Here is an 18,675-nt window from a genome sequence, read left to right as displayed (position 1 = left end):
TCATTCGCAACCTTGTTGGGTGGCAACGGGGTGCTCTTATCATTTGGGGAGCGACTAGGTAAACAAGTGCTCATCGGTTAGAAAAAAGGGATTAGGTGCACGTGCACTACATGAATGGTCTGAAAAATATAGTGCTGGGGGGAAAAGAAAGAAGCAGAATGGGTTGTAAAACAGAGCTCCTGTATGTAAATCAAAAATGCACACAGTTCCGAGAAACTGTCACCACCGAGAGGAGCCTAAGGAAACATGACACTGAATATAACGTGGGATCTGGGCTGGGATCCTGGAGGAGAAAAAGAGAGAAGGTAAAAACTAAGGAAATCTGAACAGAGGAGGGATTTTCCTTAATGACAGTGTATCAATATCGGCTCATTAATTGTGACAAATGTACCATATTAATAACAGAGGAGACTGGGTGTGGGGGACAGGGGAGCTCTCTGTCCAATTTTTCTGTAAACTTAAAACTGTTCTAAATAATAACGTCTATTTTTTTAATGAAAAACAAATTGCATACAGTGAAAATGACACTATGCATTTCCCAGAAACACGAGGCACTGGAATGATTGCCTGTGGAAGGAGCAGGAGTTTAGAGTGAAGGGCAGGGGGTATTTAAAAAAGTCACAAGAAGGACCTTTGCAGAACCTTGATAATAATGCACCATGGCTGAGCACTGTGATTAACTCAACTCTGCTTCAGAGGTGCCAAAGCAAATAAGAATAATTAATTTTTAGACAAGAGAAAGAAAAAAAAAAACAAAAAACACTGCAAGACAGTAGGTCACGATGGCTACATGAGTGGTGGAGGCCCTGATGACAGAAGGGACTTGGGGAAGGCTGAGTAGCTTGGAAAGGCCCCAAGAGAGAACAGTTAAGTCAGCCTTGAAGCCCGGGGTAGGGGCCAGGAGGGAGGTGCTTTGGGTGGGTACACAACAGGAACAACAGTCCAGGACACACTCCACAGCGCCACCTAACACTAGTCAGTCCTAAGAGCTAGCTCTGGGCCCTCCTAATTCCCAGCCAAAGCCAGGAAAATCCAATAGCAACCAAAATGAAACACACTGGAGGGCAGCAAAGACAGCGGCGATACTAGCAGCAGTAGGAGGAGTTACAAGGACAGTTACATTTGAATTTCAGATTAGCAACAAATAATTTTTTAGTACAAGTATGTCCCCAGTATTGCATGGGACACACTTAAGCTAAAAAAATTATTTGCTGTTAATCTGAATTCAAATTTAACTAGGCATCTTGAGTTTTTATTTGCTAGATCTGGGAACTCTCAATAATAACAATGCAGTAATATTCTTTGTTACTATTCTAGATACTTTACTTGGTTGTCTTACTTCATCTTCACCACAAACCAATGAAGAATGTAGTGTTTCTCCCTTTTTACAGACAAGGAAACTGTGATTCAAAAGGATCGCGTCACTTGCCCAAGGCCGTGAGGCTGGCAGATGCCAGGCCTGGGATGTGAACATCTGGACTCAGGCATCAGAGTCCAGCTCTGGGGCAGGTTGCCGTCTCCCAACTCAGCAGCCACACGAGGCTCAGGCCTCCGCTCCCTGAGCCTCCTTGACTCCCTGACACCCAGAGAAGGTGCAGCCTCCCATGGTGGTGACGTCAAGAGCTCCTCGTATGGCCCTCCAAACACGCCGCTACCTAAAGAGACCTTCCCACCAGACCCCAATCAGAGGCACCAGGCAAGCTCTGGGTTTCCAAAAGTCAGAGTCAGCATTCCCACAGCAAGGGCGCCCCGAGTAGCCCTGAAAGAGAACAATGTCCCTACAGCGGTGCAAAGAATAACGAGAGAAGGGGCTCCTGGTTTAAGAGTCTGGGTGAGCAGCCCAGGTCCGCACAAGGGGTCTGAGCCGGGCCACATAAAAAATGGGTGAATGACCTCTGGGGGTCCCTTCCAGTTTGGGGATGGCATTAATGGGAACAAAACAGGTTCCTGGTGAGAATGTCACCCCACCCCTCAGCATGACACCCTTTTCAATAATCATAATGAGTACTTATTGAGCATCTACTGCGTACCAGACATTGCGCTAGATGTTTTCACTGTCCCTTCTAATGAGGGGGCATATAAAACTACAATCCTGCAGGACGTCTATTATTTTGCAAATGAGGAACCTGAGACTCACGACATCACTTATTTATTCAGCTAACACTGGTTAAGCTCCTACTACGTGCCAGACTCTGTCCTAGGTGCTAGGGATACGGCAGTGAACCAAACAAGACCCCCGCCTTCATGGAGCCAGTAGGGTCACAGATGAAAAAATAACCAAATCTACCGTGTTATCTCAGGTGCTAAGTATGATGAAGAAAAGCTCAGCAGAGTCAAGGAACAGAATGATAGGGCTGGGAGTACTCTGCCTAAGACGGTAGAGGTCTGGAAGGAGGCAATGTTCGGGCAGAAGTCTGTAGTGAGGGCCTGAGCGTGCACAGGTCTGAAGAAGGGCGCCCAAGGCAGAGGGGGCAACCAGCGCAAAGACCCTGAAGTAATGGTGACCAACACACAACCCAGATGAGGCCCGTGGGCTGGAGCCAGCACGGGAGGGTGGGACGGGTAGGAGATGAGTTTGGATGGGATGGCGAGGCAGGTCATCTTTAAAGGATCGTGTGGTGTGAAGACATGGATGGAGAAGTGAGTGACAAAATGGATGGATGGACAGACGGACGGATGAATATGTAGATAAATGGATTTCCATAGGCTGGCTACTGATCAGAGGTCGGAATACATACACAAGTTGATAAAATATATCTGATGTTCAGTTCCCAAATAACCAACTCCCTGAAGGCCCTAGGCAAGCACATTCCTTATTTATTTATTTTTTTTGGCTGCGCAGGTTGCAGGATCTTAGTTCCCTGACCAGGGATCAAACTCACGCCCTCAGCAGTGAAAAACGTGGAGTCCTAACCAGTGGACCGCCGGGGAATTCCCACACGTTCCTTAATAATGTAGTTCTTCTATACAGGAATTTTAATCCAAAATTCAACAGGCAAACCAGGTCTTCATTCGAAGGAAACCATTACAAAGGCCAGAGGATGGCAAGCCAGCAAGAAATGTCGTGTCTTCTGTCTCTAACTAAGCCAGCTTCCACAGAGCAGATGGGCACCCCACCGCCAGCACCAGCACCTGGGATCCCAAAACTCTTCCTCAAGTCCTTGAGCAAAAAAATCTGGTTTGCCCACCAGAGAAAAAAAAAAAAAACCAACAATGCCAAACGCTAGAACAAAGCCAAGGCTTCCTGCAGGAGCCCAGCCTGCTTAGCCATCCCACCTCGTACCCTCTGCCACCTGCCTGACCTCACCTCCAAGTCCTTCTCCAGCTCCAGCCCGGCCTCCAGCAGGTTGTGCTCAAACTCCTCCCGCTGCTCCTTCCTCTCCTCCTCCAGGGCGTCGAGCGGCCCCGGCTCAATGTCACCGGGAGCCCCCGCGTCGGGGTCCTTGCTCGTCTCGCCATTAGAGACGATCGCCAGCGAGTGGCCAGGGGAGCCGTGGCCGGGGTGCGCCCCGCGTTTCCGGTAGTGATAGACGAGCACGTAGTCGACCTTCCTCTGGTTGTCGTGGAAGTGCAGGCGGCTCAGACGGGGCTCCGAGGACAGCGGCTCGCAGGCCTCCAGATAGCTGTTGATGACCTGGCCAGAGAGAACAGGACCCGGGCGGCGAGGTCCAGTGAGGGAGGGGCGAGAGGCGCGGGAGCCTGAACTGACCTTGCGCTCTGCACCCCAGGAAGGGGACTTGGAAGCCAGGCCCTCCCGGCCCCAAGGAAAGGACAGAGGGGCCCCAGTTCATCGGCCACGACGGGCCCGCGGCGCCTCCACCCCATACCGGGTGCAGCCCAGGCCCGGGCCGCCCGCCGCTGCGGCGCCCACGCACACGTGCACGCTCCGGTACCCGGATGCACAGGCGGCGCCAACACCACGCGTCCCACCGCCCGCCTCCCTTCGCGCCTAGAGCGCCACTTCCGCTCCTGCGCATGCGCACAATCCCGCACTCGGTCTCCCAGCGGACGCGCCCGCACACACTGTGCGCACGCGCGTCACCCGAGTACGCTCTGACACGCGGCGCCCAGCACGCACCACGACACCCCCTCCTCCTTGCAGATGTGCGGCCCTCCTGCAAACACGCAGTACTCACCGGCAGGTTCTCTGGATCCATCGGAACGCAGGCCGATTTCTAGCCGCCTGGCCCACCCCTGCCCCCACCCCACGCGGATTCACTGTACACTGCCCCTCACAGCCCCACATCCTCCCCCTCCTCCTCCTCCTCTCCAGCCACTGGCGAGGACCCTGCCAGAGCGGGCGGCGGTCCCCTCCCGTCTGCTCCCCGAGGTGGGAGGTTGAGAGAGGAGGAGGAGAAAGCACGAGGCAGAGTGGGGGCAGGGACCTGCCTCCCCCTTTGGGTGTTTCCCTGTTTATTACCGCTTTGATACCCAGCTGCCTCTGCAGCCACCTGAGAGGTCACCTGGGCAACCAGATGAAGCGCCAGGCACAGGAGAGAGCCTCGGAGCCGCCCCAGCAAAGGTCTGGTTCCTCCGACCTGAGGGAGGGGAGCCCGGGAGTCTGCAGACCAATGGGCGGGGCCCCCTGGCCTTTCACACGCCCGCCTTCCGGGTCCTCCTCTGACCAGAGGGCCCCGGCGCTGCTGGGACAGTGTGTCACCATGACTCAGAGAGACAGGAGAGGAAAAGGTCCTAACAGAAACCCCTCCCCCGACACCTGCCTCCCAGGTGGAGGAACCCCCAGTCCACAGGCTTCCTGGGGACCCCCGCACAGGCCGGCCCATCCGCCTACCCCAGTACTCACAGAGCTGTTTGGGGACCTCCCTCCACCGGACGCCTGGCTGGAACGTCGGGTGAGACTGCCCTGGAGACCCCGGGCTCCGGGACGCGGCACCTGGAGGCATTGCTGTCCGTGTTTGGGGCCCTGGCCCCCTCTGACCACTGCCCGGGGGCACAGCCGGCGTGGCGAGCCAGGGAGCAGGGAGATACCTGTGTGAGGCAAGGACAAAGGGGGACAGCAGCTTCAGGGGATGGGAAACCCGGGGACCCGGAGAAACTGAGGCACTGAGGCGGGGACACCAGGGTTACCCTAACTGAGACCGCGGCCACATCTCCCCACAGCTGTCCCCTCACCCCTGTCATCCGTCACAGGCTTAGTTAGACAGGTTCACGCTGGCCACAGGGCTGGGGGTGTCCCCATCTCCCTCTCTCTCTCTCTCTCTCTCTCACTCACACACACACACACACACACACACACGTAGCCACCAGCAGGAACTCCTCCCGATGACGGCTGTCATAATCTCTCATGATTCCCAGACAAGCGGAGAGGGGTGGCACCCGGGGGGCAGGGTGGGTGGGGCACTGCCTGGAGAGCCAGCCTGAATTAATGCCAAAGGCTTAGCCTTCAGCGTCCCTCCTGAGGCAGCAAGACCAGCAGGCACCCTGGCAGCCCTCACAGCCCTCGAGGAGACAGCAAGGACAGACCAGGAGTGGGTGCAGGGCAGGGGCAACCTCTGACCTCCAGGGCCCTTGAAGGGTCCCCATGCCCCTGCTGCCCCCTGGCCCCCCCAGAGCAGCCCTTCAGGGCACCTGGGCTGACACCTCAGCTCTGTCACATGCTGGCTCTGAGGCCTCTGAGCCTGTTTCTTCAACTGTAAAATAAGGAGAAGTCCTAACTTGTAGGATGGAGTGAGAATGAGAATGAGAGATACACGTGCAAAGCACCCGGACAGTCATTCGACTACAGGTATGCAATAAAAAAGTGGTTACTATCATTGTTCGTATGTTTTCATTTTAAACTCTGCGTGAGCAGAAATCACACCTTATACATCCAGCTCAGCCCCTAGACCCTGCCAAATGAATGAATGAATGACCGAACAAATGTATAAAAGGCAGCTCTTCCTGGTCTCTTGAAACAGAACCTCTGGTCAGTTACCGGCTTGTGGAGCAGACGGCTATGTGCCCAGCTCTCTGCCAGGCAGTTTCGGGAGAACTGGGACATTGGGTCCCTGTGCTTAAGAAATGTATCATCTCTTTGTGAAGATACCCCTGATGTGCAGGAAACGCAATTATGACAAGCAAGTAAAGATTCCATAATTTGTTTCTAGACTGTGGGCTCTGGTCTATACTGAGGGAGACCAGAAAGGTGGAAAGTCAAAGTGGCTTCAGGAGGAATTGAACCTGAAGCTGGGTCTTGAAGCATCTGGAAGGCAGAGGACAGAACACAGAGGGGCAGGAGTGGGCAATCGTGCTGGTGGTGTGATGGGGGGTGGGGGGCCTCCAGCTCAGGGTATCAGGGGACGGGCTTCCTTCCTTGGTCCCCAGTCTTGCTCATCCCTCTCCCCTTGTGCCTTTCTGCCCAGGGCAGAACTGAGAACAGGCCTCTACACCCCAGGGAAGGCCTGGAAACCTCTGTGTGCATGTCTAAACAGCCGGAGCCATCCTGATGCCTACCTGGGCAGGTGATACCGGGCATGCCCAGTCAGCGTCCACCGTTCCTCGACAGCAATTCACATTCACACAACTGTGAGCTGGGTAGCTCAGGTTCAGAGTCAGCCTAAAGCTTTTGTCAAGCCACTGACCGGGAGCCACCGTCCCCTAAAGGTGCCACCTGGGGTCTGAGGCTGGCCTCCAGGGCTCCGCCGGCCATCCTGGCTGGCCCCTCCACTTGCCCTCTGACACGTGGATCACGGCTGCCTGGGGCCATGTTTTCACGCCCACCTCCTCCCCACAACCAGTGATTAGAGCACAGCAGACGTTCAGCCATTCCAGCTCCAGAAAGACATTCCAGGCAAATGATGACATTTTAGAGAGCTCCCTTAGCAATACCGACTCCACTTTGATTTTCCTTTCACGGCCTTCCCTCTGCTCTTAGCACAAGCTGCCTTGAGCAAGAGATCCATGGGTGCTTGCGGCTTAGCTCCCCTCCTGGGCTCTGGGGCTGTGACACTGTGACTTATTATAAGAAACAGACAGTTTGGTCTTCATTCTGTTGCTTGTACAGAGCTCCTAAAACCCTTAGAACTCCTTAAATGTGGAGAACGATCAAGGTGTCTTTTGCTGTGTTAATAAGGTGACTTTTGGAAAGCCCCTCTGTAACCTGAGGAAGGGGGCTGGTTGCCAGGGGAACCAACCTGGTGATGAGAGGGTGGAACTTTCAGTGCCCCCTTCCCACCCTTTAACCTGTGCAATCCGATGCTGTCTCCAGGTAGACAGTGTCGGAAATGAGTTGAATTGTAGGACGCCCAGCTGGTGTTGCAGAACTGCTTGGTGTGGGGAAAAAACCCACACACTGGAACTGGAATCAGAATGGTAGGGTGCCATGTGGGCGAGGCATAGCTTACCGTCTCTGGATCAACTAGATGCATTTTCACAAGGCCTGGACCTGGGGCCTCCTCTCTACACTCAGCTCTTTTCCTGGGAACTCGCATCCAGGCCAATGACTTTAATTATCACCTCTATGCCAATGACTCTCTAAGCTTAACCTTTCACAATGGCTCTTCTCTAGCCACCAGACCCATACACCCTGCTGCCCACCTGGCATCTCTGCTTGGATGTTTCAGAGGCCCGTCAAAGTCAACACGTCCAGAACCGAACTTACGACCTTCTCCACAACGCAACACTTTTTCAGTATCCCCATCGCTATGAATGCTACCACCATCGCTCAGTCCACGAACCAGAAATCTGAAGGCAGCCCTGACAGCCTTCATCCCTCACAGCCCAGATCCGATCTGTGATGGAGCCTGTGAATTTCACCCCTGAAATACTTCCTAAATCCATCTGTTTTCCACCACCTCCAGGACCACCTTAGCCTGGTCCAACTTACCATCCTTGCTCACCTGTCTTACTCCACACTCTCCCAACACCCCCCACTTCCATCCTTGCTCCCCACCACTGTTCCCCACAAGGGGGTCCTTTCAAAATGTCAATCAGGCCATGACGCCTCTTGTGTGGCAAATTCTGGTGCTTCCCACGTTCTTGGGCTGTGAGACCCTGTGGAATCTGGCCTGTTCATGTCTCTGCCTCATCTGTCCCGTGTCCTGGTGGAGCTCTGAGTTCCAGCCACAGTTCATGCTCTCAGTCTCTCTGATGCATCACACTGCCTCCCTGCCAGGACCTTGCATAGATTCTTCCTGCTGGCTGGAACATGCTTCTTCCTCTAACTCCAGGCCACCTGCAATTTTGGTCCTTAGGAACCCAGAAAACCCAAACGCAGCACATTCTTGTTTCAGAAAAGCTACTAATCAAGGTGAGACAGGAATATTCAGATACTACAAGCAGAGTTAATCTCCTTCCACCCCAGACATGATTGAGTTGCTACAAGCTGAGCTGGTGCAGAGGGAGGTGTAGGCGGAGGTGTAGGCCACACAGACAAACGCCAAGTTGGCCGAGGAAGGCCTCCGAGCTTCAGGCAGTGGACCCCACTGGTCAGCAGGGAGCCGTAGAGAGTGGGACTCAACAGCAGCCCTGATTGTCTGGCGTCACTGAGGGAAGATAACCCACTGGTGACAACCCGTGACTGTCCAGTCTAAGGGACTCCTTCTATATCCCAAGCCTCTGCTCAGCTCCCCAAATGACCACCCCAACTGACCACCCCATATGTGAGTAGCCCATCTTCCAATTGTCTGGACCCTCATAAGCCTCCAGGAGCATTAGGGTGGCGGGAGAGGAGAGCCCTCCACACCTTGTCCAAGTGTGACCAGATGGAAATGACCAGAGGCCCCCCGCTGAGCATGGACAGGGGTGGGCCCCCTGGGCAGGAGCACATCCACATCTGCCCCCCGTCCATCCTCCTCCTCCACCCTTAGAGGGATCCCTCAAAATTAGACATCACTTTACTCCACCCCCCCTCTCAAAGCCCTTCAAAGGGTCCCACTGCCTGAGTATAAAATCTTCACCATGAACTGGAAGGTGGGACATGGATTCTCCAACCTTGTTCCTGCCCTGCTTCCTACCCCTCATCTCTTTGGAACTTGAGTTTTTCTCAGTATTCTGAGTTGCTCCATCTGTGGAGACGCTGAAGGGCAGTGGTGCCACAGGGGCACTTGCTTAGGGGCTGCCCTTCTGCGGGGCGGGAGGAGATGAGGGAAGGAGGGCCATCCTGGTCTCGGCTCGCGGTTTGAAGGCACCTGCAGCCTGTCCGAGTGATGGTCCAAGGCCACGGTGGACAGTCTTTGTCAGGCTGAGAATAAAACATCAATAAATACCAGACCGTGATTTGGGACTACACGGGGGTTGCCCAGACCACCTGAGAAGCACGAGGGTCGACCTAGCCACGCCCCCCCCACCCCATGACCCTCCCAGGAGCAGCCCCACACCAAGCCAGGAGGACCCTGGGTGCCTCGTCCTGGCATGGCCACAGTTCTGGAAAAATGCTGTCTTTTCTCTGAGCTTAGTTTTTCCTTCCATCGTTGGGGGGAGGGGGTCATTTTGTTCCTTTCTTCATAGGGGAGTGTGATGACAGAACAAGAGAAAGATTAAAATTCCTTGGAAGCGTGTGAGCTACAGAAAGTGTGAGGATTGTGAACGAGTCCCACTTTGGGGCTGCAGTGCCTGCCCTTCCGTCCGTCTCTGCCCACCCAGACTTCGCTGCTCCACTCCCCCTGCCCCCGTCTGCTGGTTACTGTGTGCTTCCTCTTGGATTCCTGGGTGAGACAGGAGAAGCCCCTGCTGTCCACCCCCATCGCTACAGGGGAGCTGGTTTCCTTACTCATCTGGGACCACCACACACTTCTTTACCCTGGAGAGCCAGGTATTTCCAGGATGAACTCCACCCCTCCTAGTTGGATCTAAGCTCCATCACCCAGTTGGCCTGCAGGCACCTCAGGCTGTGCTACAGAGGCAGACGGAGAATGAGTAGGATTGGAGATTTTGAGAGGAAAGAACAGAGACTTGGGGCAGGGAACAGCCCAAATCTACATGGAAAAACAGAGAGAACTTGTTTTGCAGTCCTGCCCTTTTGTTGTCCCTTCCCTGGGCTGCCCAAGGCCCCTCCCCAGCCTGGGTCCCCATATTGTAAGCCTGCACCCACCCCACCCCCCATCCACTACCAGGCGTTTCCAACCCTCACTGCCATGGCGAAGAAGCTAACCTACCCCAAAGTACAAATAACCCGCGCTGACATCCTGAGATAATCTGAGTGAAAGCATTTTGAAAACCTGAAAGGCTCTGCAGACCTCACTAGACCCGCATGTTTACAGGGCTGGGGCCTTCGCCTGAAGGAACACCAGCTAATGGTGGGCACTGTGCACCCAGGTAGGTGAGGGGGAGGTGCTGAAAGGCGGGAGTGGTTTCCAGACCCTTCAAATCATGCCACACCTCTCAGACAGTGTGTCAGGAATCTTCCGGGTCCCAGCAAAGGTTCAGAGCTAGGAGGGCAGACGGGCAACAGGAGGATGTGACGAGCTAGTGAGAGTGAGAAAAGCTCAGGCAGTAGGTGATGGTGGGAAAACTGGAGCAAAGGGACCAGGAGACACCGTCAAAAGCAAGGCAGTGCCAGGCTGGGCAGAGAAAGAGCAGTGGGCGCCCCAGGCACACAGGAGGGTGACATGAGTCATCAGGGCCTGAGAAATTTCCAGAGCCTCTGAGAGAGACAGCAGCAAGAAGAGGTTTCCTGTGGGAACTGGACTTCCAGGCAGCAGGGCTTATCCTCGAAGTTTCCCTCATGGCATCACTGCTGTCTCATTGCTGACCGCTGGCAGGTGAGTGTGAGATGCCCAGAAAAAGAGGGCAGCCCCCGTCACCAGCCTTCTGAGGCCGCTACTTCTGGCAAAACCAGACAGGCCAGGGCTGCCCTGAGGGGGACAGAGCGTCCACACCCTCCCAGGCCAAGGACAAGACACCGAGCAGGGGTGGTCCTGCTGACGGGCAGGCCCTCGGGAAGTCTCAGAGCAACCTGGGCGCTTTCAGATTTTGAGAGGCTCACCCAGAGCCTCCCCGAGAATCCAGGGATGGATGGATTTCATTTCAGAGTCAGCCCTTCCACCGAGGTCTCACCCTGCTTTCCTGCATGAATTTGACCCGGGACAACAGTCAAAATTTGATATTCTAAGCTCAAAATTTGGACCCAACGGCCCTGCTGATCGCCCCACCCCTTGCCCCATAGGTCCTGCTGAATGTCACCTTTCTCAGCCCCCAAATGCAGTCAAAGTGACAGAGGGATCACCCTCCAGTCCCCTCCCCAGGACCATCTGCAGATCTGTCTCCTCACCTCTGCTCTTCTCACGGCCTCGCTCAAAAACAGCCCTCTCGGGGCTTCCCTGGTGGCGCAGTGGTTGGGAGTCCGCCTGCCGATGCGGGACGCGGGTTCGTGCCCCGGTCTGGGAAGATCCCACGTGCCGCGGAGCGGCTGGGCCCGTGAGCCATGGCCGCTGAGCCTGCGCGTCCGGAGCCTGTGCTCCGCAACGGGAGAGGCCACAACAGTGAGAGGCCCGCGTACCGCAAAAAAAAAAAAAAAAAGAAGAAAAAAAACCAGCCCTCTCTCTCCCGATGTTCAAACACCCGCTTCCTGAGGATGACACCGCCACAGTCTGCATCCCGGCCTTGAACCTGGATGAGGAAGAGCTAGCTGGCCTCCCACCACTGGCCTCCCCTTTGATCCTCGGGTCATGGCTCATGCGCACAACGCAGCTCTCCCCAGCTCATGATGCCGCTGGTGTTACCATTCTGCAACAATGTGACCAAGTTACTCCCGGCCGGTGGTTTCCCACGCTTCTTAGAACGAAGACCAAATTGTCTAGTTGGTGCACAGGACCTTTCATCATCTGAGCCCCACCTACCTGTCTGAGCTGCTTCGTCTCCCAACACCCACCCACGGCCCACCCTCCCCCTCCCGGCTCCTCCCCCACTGCACACACTCTCATGTCATGCTCCAGGTACAACTGGCCATTGGGGTGGGGGGTGGGGGAGGCGGGGGGAGTGTACATATATCTAAACTTCCACATCTCTATTCATTCCAGAACCATTGAACTTCCCAGGCACTGAATAATACATTGGAAACTCAAGGTAAACAGAACATGCTCCTTGCCACCAACCCCTAGGTGCCCACAGGGAGGGCAGACTAGTAAGGAAGGAAAATAGACTAATGAGATAATTTCAGGACTAAGAGAAGAGCTAAAGTTGGAATCTGAACAAGGACATACAGAAGTGCTCTGCCTAAAGCTATCAGGAAAGGCTCCCCAGAATACACACCTTCTGAGATGCAGCCGGAAGAGACAAGTAAGCATCTTCAAATGGGCAAGAGAGGAAAGGAGATTCCAGGGAGAAAAGCAGTCGTTCGTACGGTCCCTTGCAATCAGCCGCTGGTCTGGCTGTTTCCGATCATCAACCGCCTGAGAGCAAGGACTGCCTGCCTCCGCCTGCCCTTTCTCCACCCACAGCGTCCCAAGAGGTGGCCAACTACGCGGTGGGATTTGAGGGGCAAGAAAGGATCCTTCTAGTTTATGGAACACACTTTTTAACGTGGCCTACAAGGCTCTTGACTGTCATTCGTGTCAGTCTTCCCAGTATCAGTCATCGCCTACCAGTCACTACACACACACACACACACACACACACACACACACCAGAAAGACTGAACCACCTGCAGCTTCTAGAAGGTGACCTGCTTTTTCTGATCTTTGGTCTTTGGAGTGGCCCCTAAACATCTCTCCTAAATGCTATACCCACCCCAAATCCCACTCTGTTAACATGCAGTGTTCACAAGTTATAATATTATAGCAGGAGAGCAACATGGTTAGAATTACATCAGAAAGATCACTCTGGCTACGGTTAGGATAAATGCAATATCAGGGCAAGGATGGATGGGCAGATGGATGGATGGATGGTGGATGGATGGATGGATGGATGGGTGGATGGATGGATGGATGGATGGGTGGATGGATGGATGGATGGGTGGATGGATGGATGGATGGATGGATGGTGGATGGATGGATGGATGGATGGTGGATGGATAGATGGATGGATGGTGGATGGATGGATGGATGGAGAGATGATTGGATGGATGGATGGATGGATGGATGGATAGATGGGTGGATGGATGGATGGATGGGTGGATGGATGGATGGATGGATGGATGGATGGATGGATGGGTGGATGGATGGGTGGATGGATGGATGGGTGGATGGATGGATGGATGGATGGATGGATGGATGGGTGGATGGGTGGATGGATGGATGGATGGATGGATGGATGGATGGATGGATGGATGGGTGGATGGGGGATGGATGGATGGGTGGGTGGATGGATGGATGGATGATTAGATGGATGGATCCCTAACTCCTTTTCCACTACAGGTGACCCTTTATAACACTTTTATTTCACTGGTCACTCTGCTACTCAAAACCTTCATTGTCTTGAGGCTTACAAACAACTTCGCGTTCAAAGACTTCCACATCTGGCTGTTACATATCTCTGCTCCCTAATTCATCCATCAGATAAGAACATTCCTTTTTAGCCAGACCCATCTCCAAACTAATTTTCTCTCGTGCCTTTGCTCACACAGTCACCCCTGCTTGGAATGTTCTCTCCACTTGTCTAAATCCCATCCAGCTAAAGTCCTATTCCTATACCAAGCCTTTTTCTAACCACTTAGGGAAATCCTCAAGAAGTTCAGAAAATTTGCCTTTTATATCTTTGTATTCCTGGCACAGAACTCTGGGTGCAATAGGGGCTCAGTAAACATCTGGAGGTAATAATGCGGGAAATGAGAGAATCGTTGCTTGTGAGTGAATTTTGAACAGAATGGAGTCCCCTCTGAATTGAGCACAGACCTGCCCTAATCATTAGAACAACTACAACACTAACATGTGCCAGGCACTGTTCTGAGCGCTTTCCGTGTAACGACTCACTTAGTCTTCATGATAACTCTATGAGGTCGGCACTATTGTTGTCCCCTTTTTCCTGATGAGAAAACAGGCAGAGAGAGGTCAGGTAAGTTGCCCAAGGTCACCAGCTAGTAAGTGACGTATTCACAGTCCACACTTTTAACCAGGAGGCTCTACGGGACAAAAGGAAGGACAGCCAAGACTACTCCGTAAGTCCCTTGCTGCCTGGACATTCTGAACATCCCTCACCTCTTTAAAGAGGACTTTTAACAAACAGTATTTACATTCAATGCTCAGATCCAAGGTCCTAAAAATGAAGACCAGAGACAAAAAAAAAAAAAGAATAAGAAATTCATTTCAGGAAGTACCTCCCTCCACAACAAAACCCACAGACCAGGACTTGGATAAGGTGCCCAGATGAAACCTACCCATTGGCAGACCATCCTACACTGTGGTTTGGTGTGTGACTGATGAAACTGAGGTGTCAATGTCCCTCCCTCTGTGTCGTGAGGACACGACCCATCTACAACATAACTGGTCAAAGCGGTTCTGTTAGCTAGTTAATCATAACCTGTTTTGCAAGTACACTGACAGGAGGGAGCATGACGATGCAGCTGTGAGCAAAACGTCCTCCTCCCCGCAGCCCTCTACACACACACACACCCCACTTTCATGAGATTGACTGACTCTTCTCTTGGGTATACAGCCCTCATCCGCCTCCACCCACAAACAGCTCCCATCTCTGACCCTTCTCTTCCTCCTGGGTGTAACCAAGACTGATGATCTCTTTCTCATCCCCTGCTCTCCAGAGAAGGTGGAACGGATTTCTGTTTCCCAAAGTGAACTGGCTCTGAGGTTAATGCCCAAGACAGCTCTTCCAATCATAGCTCCCCATTGAACCTGCTGGAGCCTTCGGTCTGGATGAGACATTGAGAGTTCTCGAGGGACTCAGCAGATGTGAGGGACATGGATGAACCTGAGATGTTTATAAATATCCCCAATACATTTACAGTCTCTAGGAAATTGCTCAGAGATTTTCTCTATGTTACAGCATTGTTAACAGATATGAGTAAATTCATATCATGGAGACAAACCTTCACCTGGTAGACTGTACTCCCCTTGAGGGCAGGAATCGTGCCTGTCTTGTTCACCACTGAATCCTTAGCCCGAAACTGGGGGACTGGAACGTAATCAGCTTTGGGAGTTGGGCAAGTGTTTCCCCATAGCTTTGGAAAAGGGAAGGCTCGACAGCAAGCATCCTTTGAGATGATAACACCGTGTAGAATCTTGAAGAACTGTTCGTGAAAACACTTGAGACACCCCCTAGGGTCTCCCATAATTACTGGGTGGGGCTTTAAGGGGGATTGGAGATCCTGTAATAACTAGTGGTGGAAACACTTGGGAGACACATTTTTATTTATTTATTTATATATTTTGCAGTACACAGGCCTCTCACCGCTATGGCCTCTCCCGTTGCGGAGCACAGGCCCCGGACGCGCAGGCTCAGCGGCCATGGCTCACGGGCCCAGCCGCTCCGCGGCATGTGGGATCCTCCCGGACCGGGGCACGAACCCGTGTCCCCTGCATCGGCAGGAGGACTCTCAACCACTGCGCCACCAGGGAAGGCGGAGACACATTTTTTAACGTCTCATAACTTCACCTCTACTAGGCTGCTGTCCTAGCCAAATACAGATTGCTCTCACTTAAGACCACATGTGTCCTTACTTGACTACCAGTGAAGTTACAGTCACCACATTCCAAAGGACAGAACTAGGAGAAGAAGTTCTGGAAAGGGATAAACAGAAGCACCCAGGAGCTACTGTATGGGGAGGGTGGGAGGAGCCTGCCATGCGAAGCCAGACTTAAAATACTAGGGTCCAGCGATCAGTAAAAGCGAGGACAAATGGACACAGAGAGCAGTTCTCAACCTTGGATACACATTGGAATCACCTAGGAAAGTTAAAAGGTTGATGTCTGGTTCCACCTCGAGATCTGGACTTATTTGCCTGGGGCGTTCTATTGCGCCACCAGGGTTGAGACCATTGGTCTATAGAATCACTAACAGAATAATTTGAATTCAAATTATTCAAACTAAAATTCAAACTATAATTTGAAAAGATACATGCATCCCAGTGTTCACAGCAGCACTATTTACAATAGCCAAGACATGGAAGCAACCTAAAGGTCCATCAACAGTGAATGGATAAAGATGTGGTAAACATACACACACACACACACACACACACACACACACACACACACACACACACACACACACACACACACACACACACAGGAATATTACTCAGCCATAAAAAAGAAAACAATGCCATCTACAGCAACATGGATGGACCTAGAGATTATCATACTAAGTGAAGTCAGACAGAGAAAGACAAATATGATATGATATCACTTATATGTAGAATCTTTTAAAATGATATAAATGAACTTATTTACAAAACAGAAACAGACTCAGACATAGAAAACAAACTTATGGTTACCAAAGGGGAAAGCGGGTGGGGGAGGGGTTTTGGATTAGCAGATACAAACTTCTATATATAAAATAGATAAACAACACGGTCCTACTGTACAATACAGGGAACTATATTCAGTGCCCTGTGATAAACCATAATGGAAAAGGATACAAAAAAGAATATATATATGTACACCTGAATCACTTTGCTGTACCCCTGAATCTAACACAACATTGTAAATCAACTAGACTTCAATTTTTTAAAAAGATAATAAAGAAGCAGCAGAATCTGTTGGTCAGCTACTGTCACACCAGCTCACCACTCACTCATTCATTCATTCATGCATTCACAAACCATTTAATAAGCATTCACCACATACCCTGTCCTGTCCTGGGTGCTGAAACTTGAAGATCTCAGAGCCTACTTGGGGAGACAAATGTCTAAATCTGTAACTTTCATACAGCATAGTAAGTGTGACTATACCACACCAAACTTACCATTTCTGATAGGCCCCTATGACAGAGACTACAAGCTGCTTACCAACATCCATGTCTTCCTCTTCTCCCTGAACACACAGCTAGACCACATTTCCTAGCCTCCCTCCCGTGTAACTAGATGTGGCCACGGGACTGAATTCCGGCCAGAGGAATGTGAGAAGAGTGATATGTGCTATTTCTAGGCCTGGCCCATAGAAACCTTCCAGGCCTGCTTCTGCGTGCCCCTCCACGCTCTTTCCCCGGCTCAGATAACTGGAGCGGCAATTCTCAGGGCCACCTCGGAAGTCATAGTTGAAGCTGGAGGAGCCTCCGTCACCCCGGGTCCCTGAAAAGCTTCCTGGAAAAGAGTCACCCCACCAACTTGTGTACCCGCCCAGGCCTATCCCTTTAACAAGAAGTAAACTCTTGTTGTGTTTTCCTCCTTATTCTTCAGTCTGCTCGTTAGAGCAGTTATCCGAGCGTTACCTTAATAGAGTGCCCTTCATTATCAATGTGAATAATAATAAATAGAGCAGAGCAGTACCCTAATACAGTACCCTTCATTAATGTGGACAATAATAAGTAACTCCACTTACAAGCGCAGTAATTCAGCCCAGGGAGATACCATCCACGTCAAATACCTGTGCTTCACAACCTTGCTCAAACTTCCCCCAACTTGACAGACTGGACAACCCCCTCACACCTGTACACCCCATGCAGGGAGAGATTCTCAAAGGTAGGGCTGGATATCACCTTTGATCCTTACTGCAGCCTGGCACATAGTAGGTGCTCGAGGAAAGGGTGGATAAAAAATTGAGCTGCTGGAAAGATGAGCAGAGAGGGATTTCTGGCCAATCATCTCTTCCATGCTTTGTGGTATGGAATTCTGGAGTTTTGGGTGGGTAAGGAAGTTGAGAGGATTTGTCACCAGTATTACACAGTTTAATGATTTGTCATTAAACTGTATAATACATACAGTATAATACAACATTATACTCAATTATATTCCAATATAAAATAAAATTTGGAGTAAATCAATTATACTCCAATATAAAATAAAATTTTAAAAAATGCTAAAGCATGTTCTTCACAATGAAGGGAAATGACAACAGATAGAAACTTGGATAAGAATTACTCCTGGGACTTCCTGGTGGTCCAGTGGGTAAGACTCCAAGCTCCCAATGCAGGGGGCCCGGGTTCGACCCCCGGCCGGCGAACTAGACCCTGCGTTCCACAACTAAGAAGTCCATGTGCCACAACTAAGATCCAGTGCAGCCAAAATAAATATAAAGAAATCAATTAAAAGTATTGCAGCTGATGGAAGAGTGCATCACTTTCTTACACAGGCGAGGAAAAGAGATTGTGAGCCATTGGTCAAAATGGACCATTAGCCTCTAAGTTTTCTATCTGCTGTAAGCCACAACTTTTCAAATTAGAGGTTTAACCCAATAGTTGGTTATCTAATGGTTTGAAAACAGCATTTTTTTCAATAGAATGGAATAGAATGGAGGAGAAAAGAGTAAAACAGAAACGCCTCTTTTAAAAAAAAAATCAGAAACAATATAATAAATGCCCACATGAAAAATAATACTCTTTCTGAAAAGCTATTAATGAAACTACAGCCCATTATGCTAGGCAATGTCTTATATGTCACACAAATACCACTGTGCCATTCTTCTTAAACTTTAATGTTGATGAACAAATCTCCTTTTCTTAGGCAATGAGACCCACGGGACTTACTATCTCTTTTCTGTTCTGCCTGTCAGGAGGCTCATAGGTAAGTTTTCACTCAACTACAGGACCTATTCTTCTCTAGGTTTTGGTGCTATAATAATATGTTCCTAATCTTTCATTATTTGGCATTTGCTCATTTATCTTTGATTTAAGTTTTATTGCATCTAG

General features: G+C 51.3%; 1 protein-coding gene across 1 annotated transcript in view; it reads right to left on the bottom strand.

The window, feature by feature from the left end:
* The window catches only part of ANO2 (anoctamin 2), a 334,695-nt gene that overhangs the window by 312,083 nt on the left and 3,937 nt on the right, over nucleotides 1-18,675 (bottom strand). Inside the window, exons 2-3 of the mRNA XM_060167142.1 lie at nucleotides 4,805-4,989; nucleotides 3,308-3,634 (exon numbers count right to left, since the gene is read on the bottom strand). Coding sequence (XP_060023125.1) covers nucleotides 3,308-3,634; nucleotides 4,805-4,989 — 512 coding nt within the window. The remainder of the gene's footprint in view (nucleotides 1-3,307; nucleotides 3,635-4,804; nucleotides 4,990-18,675) is intronic.

This window comes from Lagenorhynchus albirostris, chromosome 11, assembly GCF_949774975.1.
Source record: "Lagenorhynchus albirostris chromosome 11, mLagAlb1.1, whole genome shotgun sequence".
Lineage (NCBI taxonomy): Eukaryota > Metazoa > Chordata > Mammalia > Artiodactyla > Delphinidae > Lagenorhynchus > Lagenorhynchus albirostris.
This window is presented reverse-complemented; position numbering and strand designations above follow the sequence as displayed.